The sequence below is a fragment of the Lynx canadensis genome, chromosome C2 (assembly GCF_007474595.2).
Source record: "Lynx canadensis isolate LIC74 chromosome C2, mLynCan4.pri.v2, whole genome shotgun sequence".
Classification (NCBI taxonomy): domain Eukaryota; kingdom Metazoa; phylum Chordata; class Mammalia; order Carnivora; family Felidae; genus Lynx; species Lynx canadensis.
The window spans coordinates 109874951-109891804 of NC_044311.2; the positions used below are offsets into that span (position 1 = coordinate 109874951).

Sequence of the window (16854 nt, forward strand, 5' to 3'; positions counted from 1 at the left end):
TGGGGAAGGAGTAGAGAGAGAGGGAGACACAGAATCCAAAGCAGGCTCCAGGCTCTGAGCTGTCAGCACAGAGCCTGATGCGGGGCTCGAACTCAGGAACGATGAGATAATGACCTGAGCTGAAGTCGCGCTTAACCGACTGAGCCACCCAGGTGCCCCAGTATATTAAATTCTTAAAAAAAATTTTTTTTATATTTATTTATTTTCAAGAGGGAGAGAGTGCAAGCAGAAGATGGGCAGAGAGAGAGAGAGAGAGAGGGAGACACAGAATCTGAAGCAGGCTCCAGACTCAGCTGTCAGCACAGAGTCCGACATGGGGCTCGAACCCACGAACGGCAAGATAATGACCTGAGCTGTAGTCAGATACTTAACCAGCTGCGCCATGCAGGTGCCCCAGCATATTAAATTCCTGTTAGGGGGCGCCTGGGTGGCGCAGTCGGTTAAGCGTCCGACTTCAGCCAGGTCACGATGTGGCGATCCGGGAGTTCGAGCCCCGCGTCGGGCTCTGGGCTGATGGCTCAGAGCCTGGAGCCTGTTTCCGATTCTGTGTCTCCCTCTCTCTCTGCCCCTCCCCCGTTCATGCTCTGTCTCTCTCTCTGTCCCAAAAATAAAAATAAACGTTGAAAAAAAATTAAAAAAAAAATTCCTGTTAGTAGTTTACATTACTGCTTTTTCTCTCAAGGTAGCTAGGGAAATAAATTACTGAAAGAATTAGGGCTGTGATGGGTATAGGTACAAGACACTGATACATTTTGACTTTAAAGTATTTGAAAAATATTTCTAAAGGGGCCCCTGGATGGCTCAGTTAAGCATTAGACTATTGATTTCAGCTCAGGTCATGGTCTCATGGTTTGTGAGTTTGAGCCCTGCATAGGGCTCTGTGCTGACAGTGCAGAGCCTGCTTGGGATTCTCTGTCTCTGCCCCTCCCATTGCTCGCTCTCTCTTTCAAAATAAACAAATAAACAAAAAAAAATTTCTAAAGCAATACCAGTTTGTTGTAGAGAAATTAGAAAAGTGAGTTGAGGAAAAAAGACCACTCAGGCAGGACCAAAATTAATGTTTGGATGTATATCTTCCTAGTTTTCCTATTTTTTTTTGTTTGTTTTGTTTTTATTTTAACTTGTTTTATGTTTTATTTTTTTAAAATTTACATCCAAATTAGCATATAACTAATAGTTACGTAGTACATAGTTACATAGTACATAGTTACATAGTTTCGTGTCCCTTCCAAACAGCATACCTGTATCCCTTGGATAAATGCCTAGTAGTGCAATTGCTGGGTCATAGGGTAGCTCTATTTTTAATTTTTTGAGGAACCTTCATACTGTTTTCTAGAGTGGCTGCACCAGCTTGCATTCCCACCTAGTTTTTCTATTTGCATATCCATGTATAACAAACACATATTTAAATATTAAAAAATAGAAAACCACAGAATACTGTTTTATAATTTGCTTTTTCTGCTTAACTATATATTATGAACATCATTTTCTGAAATCAAATTTAAAGTATGGCTCAGTAGATATTTGTTGAGTACTTAACATGTATTGGACACTATACTAGGCATAAGTGCCAGGAAAACGGTAGCAAACATTTTTAATGGCTACATTGTATTCAGTTATATGGGTGTATCACAGTTAATTTAATCAATATCCTATTGTATTTTTGAGTTTTGTTTGTTTGTTTGTTTTTTAAGTAAACTACGCCCAACATGGGGCTCAAACTCATGACGCTGAGATCAGGAGTCACATGTTTTACTAACTGAGCTAGCCAGGCACCCCTTGAATTGTTTTTAATTAAAAAAAGAAATTATGAACAGTGCTGTAGTCGTTATCCTTGTAGCTAAATCTCTGGAACATCATTATTTCCTAAATTATTCCTGGCCTTTTTTTTTTTTTTTTTTGGATATTTTTTTTAAGTTTATTTATTTTGAGAGAGAGAGAGAGAGTATGAGCAGGAGAGGGGTGGAGAGAGAGGGAATCCCAGGCTTATAGCGCAGAGACTGACTGATGTGGGGCTCCAACTCACAAACTGTGAGACATGACCTGAGTGAAGCCAAGAGTCGGACACTTAACTGACTGAGCCACCCAGGTGCCACTGGCCTTTTAATAGCTGAATGTAGGTTAATTCAAGGCTGTTCACCCTCTCGCTCCCTGTTTTTTTTTTTTTTTTTCAAGTTTATATATTTATTTTGAGAGAGGGAGAGAGAGAGAGAGAGAGAGAGAAAAAGAGAAAACACATGGAGGGAGGAGCAGAGAGATTGGCAGAGAGAGAATTCCAAGCAGTCTCCTTTCAGTGCGGGCTGGAACTTACCATGAGATCATGACCTGAGCTGAGATCAAGAGTCATATGCTTAATCTTAATTGACTGAGCCACCCAGGTGCCCCAAAGCTGATATCTTGGTATATGTGAAGTAAGAATGTGAATACCTTGAATTCTGCTAATGGGGAGATCCATAGTTTTTGGATTTACGTATGAGGAAGTTGCTATTCTAGTTTGAATATTGAAAAATGAGAGTTTAAAAAATTATTTATTTATTTATTTTGAGAGAGTGGGGATGGGGAGACAGAGAGTGAGAGGGAGAGAGAATTCTAAGCAGGCTCTGCACTTCAGAGGGCTGAATCTCATGAACCATGAGATCATGACCTGAGCAGAGATCAAGAGTCCGACACTTAATCAACTGATCCATCCAAGCACCCTGAAAAATAAGACTTTTATTCTTCCTTGGTAAGTAATAGCCATACCTTTGGACAGACCCCCAATTTTCTTTAAATAATAGCTTTATATTTAAGTAGTATCTGAATAAGTAAGCGATTAAGATTCTGAAGTTCTGTATTAAGAACATGGCAGAGATCATTTTAGCCTGAACAATTTAATGAGCCTATGTTAGTAATGTGTAACTTGTCAGTGGATTCCAGCATCTTTTTTTCTCCTGGTTTATCTGCTTTTGATAGCATTTTCTTTTTGAAGGCTATACTATAATGAATCAGGTATAGAATGAACCTGAAGGTGACTACATGACTTGATCTGCTGAAGAGCTTGTTTAGTATTACATTTGAACATTAGTAAGTAAAATATATGTTCTTGAGCTTTGTTTGGGGGAAGTTATTAGAGTTCTATTGATATATTTAAGTGTAATGTGAAGGGAAGGAGATTTAGAACCCATTTTTGCCTTAAAAGTTTAAATTTGAATCTTTATTAGAAGCCTGTTGAAATACTTGAGAGTGTTAGGAGTCCCTTCTGATTCTTGTAAATGGAATTATAATATATGCTTTATAGAATCATGAGTAGCTTAGAATCTTTATTGGTTGTACACAGCTGAGACCATGATTAAAATTTGTGTAAGAATAGATCAGGTTGTTGCAAAAAGGCTTACATTATTTTTTTATCAGTCATTAAGAAAAAAGTGAGTGTGGAAAAAACTGACAGTAGTTAGTTGTACCTGAAATCTGCTTGTCCTATGCTTGTATACAATATTAGTGTGAGAGATTTAAATCTATAATTTATTAATCAGGAAGCTACAGCAGAGGCTTTTCTGGAGCTTTAAATATTAATATTTTTTCCCTTACCTTTAACAGTTGCATTGTATTCCTATCAAAACATTTGGAAGCTAGGAAAACACAAAAATGAAAATAAAATTCATCTCTTATCTCACTAGAGATAATCACTGTCAAACATTGTTATGTACAGCCTTTCACATTTTATTTCTATTCATGGATTTTTTTTTTGTCTTATAAAGAAAGATCATTCTGAATCTGTGTTTTTCTTTTGTACTTATTTTATTTGAAATAATTTCTTTTTTTTTTAAAGTTTATTTTTTTTGGTAATCTCTGCACCCATTGTGGGGCTCAAACTCATGACCCTGTGATCAGGAGTTGGATGCTTTTCTGACTGAGGCAGTCAGGCTCCCCCAAAATAATTTCTTAATATCATTAATCTTCTGGAACATGTTATTTAATAACAACTGAATAGTATCTTACTTGGTTTAATTTTGCCATAATTTTGTATTATTGTTCTTTTATTATTATTTCTAGTTTTTCTATATTAAAATAATGTGTGGTCTATATCCCTTTTCATAAATATTTATATATACTTTTATTTTCAAAGCTTTTAATGCTAGTTTATAGAGTTTTAATAAATATCCATATTTCATGTGTCTATACTTTGGAGGGAATAGAGAACTGTAAAATATTTTTTCTTTTCTTTTAATGTTTGTTTATTTTTGAGAGAGAGAGAGAGAGAGAGAGAGAGAGAGAGAATGAGCAGGGGAAGGACAGAGAGAGAGGGAGAGGAGAATCCTAAGTGGGCTGCACAGTGTCAGTGTAGAGCCCATCACAGGGCTCAGTCTCACAAACCATAAAATAATGACCTGAGCTGGAATCAGGAAGTCAGATGCTTAACCAACTGAGCCACCCTTGTGCCCCAAGAACTGCCCTTTTTGAATATAGGATAAATATAGATATATTTCAGCACTGGGCATGGAATATAGATAAATGTGTCTGTCCTAATGGAAGTATACATAAATATTTATTAGGGTGAATAATTCATTGATACTGAGTATAAGCCATTCATAGGTAAAATGATTGAAAACAAGTTACTGTGGAAAAAGAATATAAAATATTCTACAGAAGACATCAGCAGTATTTTATAAGAAACTAATTTTACAGAATACGCGGTACTTTTCTAAATTTTAGTTACTGTCCTACAAGTTTGAACTGGGTAACTTTTTTTTTCTTTCTTTCTTTTTTTTTTTTTTTAATATCCAAGGTAGTTAACGTATAGTGTAGTATTGGTTTCAGGAGTAGAATTTAGTGATTTATCACCTACATATAACACCCAGTGCTCATCACAACAAGTGCCCTTCTTAATGCCCATCACCCATTTAGCCCATTTCCTTCCCCTTTTCCCTCCAGCAACCCTCATTTTGCTCTCACTATTTAAGTCTCTTATGAAAAAAAAGGTCTCTTATGGTTTGCCTCCCTATTTTTAACTTATTTTTACTTCCTTTCCTCTATGCTCATCTGTTTTTTCTTAAATTCCACAGATAAGTAAAATTGTATAATATTTGTCTTTCTCTGATTGACTTATTTTGCTTAGTGTAATACACTCCAGCTGCATCCACATTGTTGCAAATGGCAAGATTTCATTCTTTTTGATTGCCAAGTATTATTCCATTTTGTATATACCCCACATCTTCTTCATCCGCTTATCAGTCAATGGACATTTGGGCTCTTTCCATACTTTGGCTATTGTTGATAGTGCTGCTATAAACATGGGGTGCACGTGTCCCTTTGAAACAGCATACCTGTATCCCTTGGATAAATACCCAGTAGAGCAGTTGCTGGTTCATAGGGTAGTTCTATTTTTAATTTTTTGAGGAACCTCCATAGTGTTTTCCAGAGTGGCTATACCAGTTTGCATTCCCACCAACAGTGTAAGAGGATTCCCTTTTTGCTACATCCTTGCCAACATATGTTGTTTCTTGAATTGTTAATTTTAGCCATTTTGACTGGTGTGAGGTAGTATCTCATTGTGGTTTTGATTTGGATTTCCCTGATGAGTGATGTTGAGCATCTTTTCATGTTAGCCATCTGGATGTCTCCTTGGGAATAGTGCCTGTTTATGTCTTCTTCGCAATAGTTCCCTGGATTATTTGTTTTTGGGGTGTTGAGTTTGATAAGTTCTTTATAGATTTTGGATACTAACCCTTTATCAAATAAGTATTTCAGAAATATCTTCTCCCATTCCATAGGTTGCCTTCTAGTTCTGCTGATTGTTTCCCTGAACTGGGCAACTTTTTAGGTTATTATAAGGGCCATGTAACTACTTACCCCAAACTTAGTGGTTTGAACTTATTTTATTCAGGAATCTGCAGTCTGGGCATGGTTCAATTGGAGATAACTTTTCTTTTTTTCACTTGCAAGTTAGCTAGGTTGGCTTGGAGGTCAGGGCCTTTGATCACTTTGAAGGCTTGCTCACTCACTTATCTTGATTCCTGTGCTGAGAAAACTCAGTATCGTGGTGTAGATTTATTTTTTTTTCGATGTTTCCAGTATAGTGGCTTAAGGGTGTCCAAGATTTTTTTCTATTGGCTCAGGTCTCCTGAGGAATGTGTATTGAGGGAAAGGGGGGAAAAAAAAGAGAGGAAGGAAGAGAGAACACAGAAGCATGCAAAAGCCAGGCTGAAGCAATATAAGTATTACTTTTAATGATCTAGCCTTGGAAGTCACAGGTCTGCCCAGATTCAAGGGGAAGGAACGTAAACTGCACCTGATGTTGGAGGACTGTCATGTCACATTGTAAGAAGAGCATGTGGAATGTGGAATATCGGTGTGGCCATTTTTGGAAAAATATGATATGCCACATTATCCAATATAGGCTAAATAACCTGCTCACAGCGAATCCATGGGTGTGAACAGCCTGAAGACCTTATTGTTACCCTTTGAGGAAGCAATTGTTGTTCCCTAATTAAGAATATGAAGGAAATGACTTAGAGATAGTATTGTCTTTTGCAGATGAAAACTTAAAAATAGGTACCTTTTTATACAGATTAGGTATAAGTAATTAAGAAGTTATTAGTGCCTTGGAGGATCAACTCAGATTGCTGTGAAATAAGGGTTGCGATAACCTTTGTTCAAATTTACTGTGTTCTCATGACTTACACTTTACTCTCACTGAAATCATTTTATGGATTGCTAATGGATGTAGTTGATATAGTACTTATTATGTTATATTTTGTAGGCTGAATTTGATGCTTAACTGTCATTTATAACTTTTAATGTGAAATTTAAGGTATTTAAATTCTAAACAAATGATTTCAAACTTGTGGTTGTAATCCATACTTTCATTTGTTTATACAGCATACATGAGCCATACACTTCAGAGATCTAAAGGTGACTAAGTTAGGGTCCTCTGCTTAAGGACCTCCATAGCCTGGAGAAGAAGATGGACATATAGACAAATATTTATAATATAGTATGATACATGTAATATAAATAGTGTAATAAAAATGAACCAACTACTAATACCCAGAGAAAGGAATACCTTGGTTTGGGAGTGACAGTTGTGTGGATAGGAGACAAATTTTGAGCAGAATCTGAAGTGTTTTATAAGGGACAAGTAGAGGGAAGGGCATTCTTCATACATACATACAAAGGGAGCAGTACATACAAAGGTCTAGAGATATGAAATAATATGATGTGTTTGAAGGAGGTTGAGTAAACAGTGTGGTGGGATGTAGAGTTTGTGATGTGTGGGTGATGTTAAAGAGCCCAGATTGTTAAGAGTTTTATCTGTATGTAGTAGGTGCGGTTGTTGTATGTTAAGTATTGTAGCCATATTTAGATTTGTGTACTAAAAAACTCCGGGGATAGTATTTGAAAGATTAGAAGGGATAGAGACTGTAGGTAAGAGAATATAGTATGGCTTGCTCATACTAGGCAAAGCCTAACTATAGTTAGGAAGCTATTGTGATACTTTATTTATCTACCTTAATACTGAATGAGAGGTTTTTAGAATAAAATTATATTAAACTGCCTATAAATTAACCACTGAATTTAAAACTATTTAAAACTAATAGCAAAATGGGGTATGTGGTTGGCTTAGTCAGTACACAATGCAAGTCTTGATCTCAGGGTCGTGAGTTAAAGCCTCACATTAGGTGTTGAGCTTATTTAAAAAAACTGAAAAACTGATAGTAAAATATTAACGCAGGTAATATAATGATTCTGTTAGCTGATTCAGTTCTTATTTATATTTCAGTTAGATCAATTATTTTCTCATTCTGATTTCAGATAACAAAGATGTTAAATGCAAAATCAGAGGATGTTCGTGTTCAGTCATCACTGTCCAAACTCAGAAGCTCAGAACGCTGGGATCTCCCTTTGCAGGGGGTAAATAAAAACTATTTTTTTAAAGTACATAATATTATTTAGTGTGTTGAAAATATTAAAACATTTTTTAATGTTTATTTATTTTTTAATTTTTTTTTTTAATTTTTTTTTTTCAACGTTTATTTATTTTTGGGACAGAGAGAGACAGAGCATGAACGGGGGAGGGGCAGAGAGAGAGGGAGACACAGAATCGGAACCAGGCTCCAGGCTCTGAGCCATCGGCCCAGAGCCCGACGCGGGGCTCGAACTCACGGACCGCGAGATCATGACCTGGCTGAAGTCGGACACTTAACCGACTGCGCCACCCAGGCGCCCCTATTTTTTAATTTTTTAAATGCTTAATTATATTAGAGAGACAAGAGTGTGAGTGGGGGAGGGGAAGAGAAAGAGGGAGACACAGAATCCAAAGTGGCTCCAGCCTTTGAGCTGTCAGCACAGAGCCTGATGCGGGGCTCAAACCCACGAACCATTAGATCATGACCTGAGCTGAAGTCGGACACTTAACTGACTGAGCCACCCAGGTGCCTCAGTGTTTATTTATTTTTGAGAAAGAGAGACAGAATGCTAGCAGGGAAGGGCAGAGAGAAAGGAAAACACAGAATCTGAAGCAGGCTCCAGGCTCTGAGCTGTTAGCACAGAGCCCCACATGGGGCTTGAACTCACAAACTGTGAAATCCTGACCTGAGCTGAAGTCAGATGCTTAACTGACTGAGCCACCCAGGTGCCCAGTGATGTTTAAAATATTTTAATAAAATTGAGTTTTCATTTTTTTATATGTCCTTGTTTGGGTTTTTTGTGTTATTTAATCACAAGTTTTTAATTAGTGTATTTCTGGTATTTGTTGAAGTGATGAAGTTAGGGTCTCCTTTAGTTTAAATCTAAGTATACCTTATTTTGCATGAATGTTTTCTTGAAATTTAAATCTCATTATTGTACAATGTATTTTAAATTTACAAGAATATTAAGCTTATCAGAATCATTTGCTCTTTTGCTCTTGTTTTGTAAATTATAGAGGGTATATTTTAAAATGTGACACAACTGTACTTTAGAAGATATTCTGATTATAAATTTGAACTTTAATTTTATCACTATTAAGCATTTTTATGGAGCTTTTGTGAATAACTCTTAAGATGGCACATTTTAAGTATATATATTTTTTTCTGTTGCCTGGTCACTTTTTAAAAATAGAATTTTTCTCAGATTTTCCAGTTTATCCATTTGAGCCTGTGTTCATTTCCTAGGGCTCATGTAGCAAAATACCATGGTGTGGTTGGCTCAACAGAAATTTATTTCCCAATAGTTCTAGAGGCTGAAGTCCAAGATCAAGGTGCTGGTAGGGTTGATTTCTCTATTGCCTTTCTCCTTGGCTTAGAGATGGCCATCTTATTGCTGTGTCTGCCTATGACCTTTTTTTCTGTGTACCTACATCCTGGTGCTTCTCTTCTTAAAAGCAAACTAATCCCTGGGTTAAGTAAGTCCCTACCCTTATGACTTCATTTAAACTTAATTACCTTTGTAAAGAGCCCATCTCCACAAACAGTTGTCTTGACAGTTAGGACTTCAACATATAGAATGGGTATGGGGAGCACAATTCAGTTCACATCATCAAATAATACATTTGTTTCTCTTTTTTGATTTTGTATAAAAAAATGATAAATGAGTCAAGATGACTTCTGTTGACAGAAAAGAAATTGTGTAAGGTTAGAAAATTTGGGGTGTATAGAAAGGTACAGGTGAAAAGACTAAAGAATCTTTCTCTGTTCCTTTTTCCTAAAGGCAACCACTATTAATAGCTTTTTTTCATTCCTTTCAAGAAAAAAAAATACATATGCCCATAAAAATAATAATTTATATTATTTTTTGATTGTTACAGAACAGGGATCATGAGATCTACACTGTTCTGTGCTTTGTTTGCATTTAATATTTCTTAAATTTTTTTTTCTATTTTAACACATTTAGATATACTTCCTTTATTTTTTTGGCTTTGTAGTACTCTAAAAATATAAAAATACTATAATTAAAAATTTTTTTTGAATATAGTTGTCACACAGTATTACATTAGTTTCAAGTGTACAGCATAGTGATTCAGCTTCTCTTTATGTTTTGCTGTGCTCACCACAAGCGTAGTTAACCATCTGTCACCATATATAATTTACTTAGTGCACTGGTATTAGATTGTTTCCAGAGTTTTGCTAATAGAAACAATGCTGCAGCAAACATCATTTTTTTTTTGAATATCATTTTTCATATGTAGAAAACTATTTTTGAGTGGGATTACTGGGTTGAAGGGAATTTGTATATTAAATTTTAATAAACATTGCAAAATTGTCTTACAGAAACTGTGCACTAATTTATATTGCCACCAGTGAAAGCTCCCATTTTGCTAGAAACTTACTGGCACTGGATATTATCACACAGTAAAATTGTTGCCAATTTAATAGGAAGAAAAAAACATAATTTTAAAGAAAATTTAATCACTTTGCACGTATGTATTTTGTTAGGACATTGAATTTATTGTGGAATAAATGTTATATATACAATATATATAATTTTAAGTATACACACACACACACACATACACTGCCTCTTGGAAGTAGACGTAGGCTTTTTGTTGGGTTTGTTTTCTTTTTTTTTTTTTTTTAAATTTTTTTTTCAACGTTTTATTTATTTTTGGGACAGAGAGAGACAGAGCATGAACGGGGGAGGGGCAGAGAGAGAGGGAGACACAGAATCAGAAACAGGCTCCAGGCTCTGAGCCATCAGCCCAGAGCCCGACGCGGGGCTCGAACTCACGGACCGCGAGATCGTGACCTGGCTGAAGTCGGACACTTAACCGACTGCGCCACCCAGGCGCCCCGGGTTTGTTTTCTTAAGCAGTATCTTATTAAATGCTTTTTTTCCTTTACCCTTCAGTCATACATGTCTTCCTTAGTTTTTGGCTTTCAAGGGGTAGATGTGGATCACCTGAGAGCTCTTTGGATATTAAGTGTTTGTGTTATAGTCTTCTGCCTTCTCTTTTTTCTTAACTGTTTATTTCAGCAGTCTCCTTTTCCTGAGAAACTAACCATTTATTTCTTATTTAGTTCCTTCTAACCCACTGAGTGAAACAAGGTCTTTCAGAGACATACTTTCTTTTCCCATGACTAGTTTTCCACCCTAGTTCGATGTCTTCCTTAAGTTAGTGTTACTTTTCGGAAATCTGTATCCTGTTTGAGATTTGAAGTGGCTCATGTGTCAGCATTGCCATGCTGTCTTGTTGCTTTAGATTTCACAACGTTTGCTAAGTATGCTTCATAGTTTGTAGAGTTTGAGGCTGTACCAGTATCTTGCTTTATTGTTTCTCTCTCACACCCTTTGTTTTTAGAGGGTTTCAATGAACAACAAAGAGATAACCTTGCGTAGTCTTTAGTAGAATTTTAACTCCTTTATTTACATGTTTGTGATTTTTATTGAGATAAAATGATATGAAATAGGTTACACAGGTCTTAGGTATATAGTTGAATAAGTTTGACTAGTGTGACATATGTAACCAATCCTGCTCAAAAATAGTTCCCTACAGTGTGAGAAATGATGTTCACTGTTGCAGTGTTTCCTGAGGAATAGAGCAGTCATGAACCTTGAGAGTTGTTTGTGCCCCTTTCCATTGTATCTTATCTTTTCCTCTCTCCCAGTCCCTAGCCCACTACTAGCAACCACTTTTCTGAATTCTGTTTCTGTAGGATAGTTTTGCCTGTTCATACAACATACACTCTTTTGTGCTTTGTTTCTTTTGCTCAGCAAAATGTTGCATTTCATCCCTGTTTTGCATCGATCAGTGGTTTGTTACTTTTTATTGCTAAATCATACTCCATGATGTGGCCATAATACAGTTTATTTAATTCTGTTGATAGACTTTTGGACTTTTTTCTTCTTTTTTTTATATACAGAGAAAGCAAGTGTGTACATGTGCACACACCAGGGAGGAGCAGAGAGAGAGGGAAAGAGAGAATATTAAGCAGGTTCCACATGCAGTGTGGAGCCGATGCAGGGCTTGATCTCACAACTATGAGATCATGACCTGAGCTGAAAGCAAAGTTGGATCTTCAACTGACTAAGCCACCCAGGTGCCCTTGGACTTGGTTTTAATTTGCATTTTCCTGGTGACTAATGGCGTTAAAACATTTTATATGTTGATTGGCTTTTGTATATCTTTTTTTGCGAAGTGTGTGTTCAATTTTTTCACCCTTAATTTAAAAAATAAATTTTATTGATAATTAATTTATATACAATTAAGTTAATCCATTTTAATTCTTTTTGAATTTTGACAAGTGTATATGCTTTTGCAACCACCACAATAATAAAGGTGTTGCGTGCGTGTGTGTGTTTGTATTTATAGTTTTTTTCTCAGTGTACAGCTCTGAGTTACAAGTTCTGTACAGGCTCATAGAAGGATTATGACAATGAAGATACTATACATAGTTCTATCAGTCCAAAACATTCCCTGGTGCTGTCCCTATGTAATTGTTCTCTGTCTCCAGTTTTCACCCATGGTAACATTGTTTTCTGTAGCTATACTTGTACATTTTCCAGAATGTCACACAAATGGAATCATAGAATGTGTAATGTTTTGAGAATGACTTTTACTCTCAGCATAATGCCACTGAAATTCATTCATGTTTTGGGGCGCCTGGGTGGCTCAGTCGGTTAGACGTCCGACTTCGGCTCAGGTCATGATCTTATGGTCCATGAGTTTGAGCCCCACGTTGGGCTCTGTGCTGACAGCTCAGAGCCTGGAGCCTGCTTCCGATTCTGTGTCTCCCTCTCTCTCTGCCCTCCCCCATTCATGCTCTGTCTCTCTCTGTCTCAAAAATAAATAAACATTAAAAAAAAAAAGAAATTCATTCATGTTTTTGTGTGTGTCAGTAGTTTATCTGTTTCTGCCGTTGACATTCATATGGGTTGTTTCTAGGTTTTTGGCAATTGGGAATAAAGCTGCTATACATATTTGCATACATGTTTTTTTTTTTGTGAGCATAAGTTTTAATTTCTCTAGGGTAAATACTTAGGAGTGGGATCCTGGATTATATGGTAAGTATATATTTAATTGCCAAACTGATTACCATAGTGGTTTTATGATTTTGCATTCCCACCAGCAATGTATGGAGAGTTCTGGGTGCTCTGTATCTTTCTTAGCACTTGGTATTGACAGTTTATTTACTTTGTAAAAAATGTTTATTTATTTTTGAAAGAGTGTGAGAAGGGGAGGGCAGAGAGAGAGAGAGGGAGACACTGAATTTGAAGCAGGCTCCAGGCTCTGAGCTGTCAGCATGGAGCCTGATGTGGGGCTCGAACTTACAAGCTGTGAAATCATGTCCTAAGCTGTGAAATCATAACCTGAGCCAAAGCTGGATACTTAACCAACTGAGCCACCCAGGTGGCCCCAGTTTATTTGCTTTTTTAAATTAACAGAATCTATTTTTTAAGAGTAATTTTAGGTTTACAGAAAAATTGAAGGAATAGTACAGGTAGTACCCATAAACCCCTTAATTCCCCCTCCCCTGTTACCCCCACACAATTTCATTTATTAATCTTTGCATTAGTGTAGTACATTTATTACAATTGATGAGTCAATACTGATATTATTATGTATTGAGATGTAACTGACATTTAACATTGTACTGATTTTAGGTATACAACGTAATTTGGTATATGTATATATTGCAGAATGATTAGCACAGTAAATTTAGTTAACATCCATCACCACACATAGTCACAGTTTTCTTATGATGAGACTTTTAAGATCTACTCTCTTAGTAACTTTCAGATGAACAGTCAATATCATTAAGTCACCATACTGTGTATTACATTCCCAGGACTTATTTATATTGTAACTAAAACTTTGTACATTTTGACCCCCTTCACCCACTTTGCCCACTCCCCACCTTTGGCAACCACAAATCTGTTCTCTTTATAACTTCAGATTTTTTTTTTTTTTCAGATTCTTCATATAAGTGAGATCATACAGTATTTGTTTTTTTGGTCTGATTTATTTCACTTAGCCGTATGCCCTCAAGGTCCATCCGTGTTGTGCAAATGGCAAGATTTTTTTTGATGGTTGGATAATATTCCATTGTGTATGCATACCACATTTTCTTTATTCATCTATTGGTGGACATATTGTTTCCATGTCTTAGCTATTTTATTTTATTTTATTTTATTTTTTTATTATTTAAAAAAAATTTTTTTTAACGTTTATTTATTTTTGAGACAGAGAGAGACAGAGCATGAATGGGGGAGGGGCAGAGAGAGAGGGAGACACAGAATCTGAAACAGGCTCCAGGCTCTGAGCAGTAAGCACAGAGCCCGATGCGGGGCTCGAACTCACAGACTGCGAGATCATGACCTGAGCCGAAGTCGGAGGCTTAACCGACTGAGCCACCCAGGCGCCCCATATTATTATTTTTTTTAAAGTTTATTTATTTTTGAGACAGAGACAGAGCACGAACGGGGGAGGGGCAGAGAGAGAGAGGGAGACACAGAATCGGAAGCAGGCTCCAGGCTCCGAGCCATCAGCCTAGAGCCCGACGCGGGGCTCGAACTCACGGACCGTGAGATTGTGACATGAGCTGAAGTTGGAGGCTTAACTGACTGAGCCACCCAGGCGCCCCTGTCTTAGCTATTTTAAATAACGCTGAAATGAACATGAGGTTGCATATATCTTTTTGAAGTGGTGATTTCATTTCCTAAGGATAACTACCCAGAAGTGGAAGTGGATTTGCTGGATTATATGGTAGTTCTGTTTTTACTTTTTGGAGGAACCTCTATACTGTTCTCCCTAGTGGTTGCACCAGTTTACATTCCCACTTGCAGTGCACAAAGATTCCGCTTTCTCCGCATCCTTGCCAGCACTTGTTTTGTCTATGTCTTTATGATAATGGCGGTTCTAACAGGCATTGATGATTAGTGATGTTGAGCAGCTTTTCATGTAGGTATTGCTCATTTGTATGTCTTTTTTGGAAAAATATTCAGACCCTCTGCCCATTTTTCAATTTTTTTGGGTTTGTTTTTACTTATTTTTGAGAGGGGTGGGGAGCTAGAGAGGGACTGAGAGAGAAGGAGACTATCTGCTATCAGCACAGAGCCCAGTGTAGGGCTCAAACTCACAGAACTGTGAGGTCATGACGTGAGCCGAAATCAAGAGTTGGATGCTGAATTGACAGAGCCATACAGGTGCCCTGAGGTGCCCTGACTTTTATGAGTTCTTTAAATATTTTGGATATTAACCTCTTATTAGATATATGATTTTCAAATAATTTCTTAGATTCTGTACGTTGCCTTTTCATTTTGCTGTATAGAAGCATTTTAGTTTGATATAGTCCTACTTATTTCTTTCTTTGTTGCCTTTGCCTACATGTCATATCCAAAAAACCATTCCTAAGACCACTGTTAAGGACCTTACCATCTTTTAGAAGTTTTATGGTTTTAGGTCTTATGTTTAAGATTTAATCCATTTTGAGTTGATTTTTGTATATGGTATAAGATAGCGATCCAGTTTCATTCTTTCACATATGACTATTTCCCAGCACCATTTATTGAAGAGACTTCTTTCCCCATTGTGTTATTTTTGGCTCCTCTTATATATTAATTGAACATATATGCATGGGTTTATTTCTGGGCTCTGTTCTGCTCCATTGATGTATGTGTACCATTCTATGCCAGTACCATTCTGTTTTGATTACTATAGCTTTATAATACAGTTTCAAATGAGGAAGTATGATGCCTCTGGCATTTTTCTTCTTTTTAAAGACTTCTTTGACTTTTTGGGGTCTTTTGTTGTTCCATACAGATTTTAAGATTGTTCTATTTCTGTGAAAAATGCTGTTGGAATGTTGATAGGGATTGCATTGAATTTATAGATTGCTCTGAGTAGTGTGGACATTTTATCAATATTCTTCTAATCCATAAGCACAGGATATTTTTCATTTATGTCTTTTTCAGTTTCTTTAATCAGTGCCTTATAGTTTTCACTGTATTGGACTTTCATCTTGGTTTAATTTATTCCTAGGTTTTTCTTTTTTTTTTTTTTTGTTTGGTTTATATATGGGATTGTTTTCTTAATATCCCTGATAGTTTGTTGTTAATATATGGAAATGAAATTGATTTTTGGATAGTGATTTTGTATCCTGTAACTTTATTGAATTTGTTGATTAGTTTTAGCAGTTTTTGGTGGAATCTTTAAGCTTTTTTTTTTTTTATGTTTATTTATTTATTTTGAGGGACAGAGAGATCATGAGTATGAGCGAGCTGGGGAGGGGCAGAGAGAGAGAGGGAGAGAGAATCCCAAGCAAGCCCTGTGCTGACATGGGGCTTGATCCCACGAACTGTGAGATCATGAGCTGAGCTAAAATTAAGAGTTGTATGCCCAACCAACTGAGTCACCTACGTGCCCCTTTAAACTTTTCTATGTATTACATCATGTCGTCTGTGAATAGAGACAACTTTACTTCTTTTTAATTTGGTTGTCTGTTATTAAATTTTTATGCATGCATGCATGCCTAATGCAAGATTTGGTTAGGACTTCTAGTATTCTGTTAAATAAAAGTGTGGGAAGTTGGAAACCTTGTCTTCTTCCTGATTTTAGAGAAAATACTTTGAACTTTTCATGATTGAATATGATAGGAGCTGTCATCTTGTGATATATGGTCTTATTATGTTTAGGTACATTCCATATATATTTATTTTGCTGAGAGTTTTTATTGTGAATGGATGTTGAATTTGTCAGATGGTTTTTCTGCATCTTTTGAGATGATCATATGTTCCATCTTTTATTTTGTTAATGTGGTATTTCACATTGATTGACTTGTGGATGTTGGAACCTTCCTTTCATCTCTGGAATAAATACTATTTGATCATGGTATATGATTCTTTTCTGTGGTTGTATTGGGTTTGCTAATATTTTGTTGAGGATTTTTGTGTCTGTTTTCA

At 36.4% G+C, this 16854-nt stretch overlaps 1 protein-coding gene across 8 annotated transcripts in view; it reads left to right on the forward strand.

Moving 5' to 3' along the window:
- The window catches only part of SENP7 (SUMO specific peptidase 7), a 151984-nt gene that overhangs the window by 8480 nt on the left and 126650 nt on the right, over nt 1-16854 (forward strand). For all 8 annotated transcript variants that reach the window (XM_030330335.2, XM_030330338.1, XM_030330331.1 and 5 more), the window contains one exon: nt 7792-7890. In XM_030330335.2, the coding sequence (XP_030186195.1) occupies nt 7792-7890 (99 nt within the window). The remainder of the gene's footprint in view (nt 1-7791; nt 7891-16854) is intronic.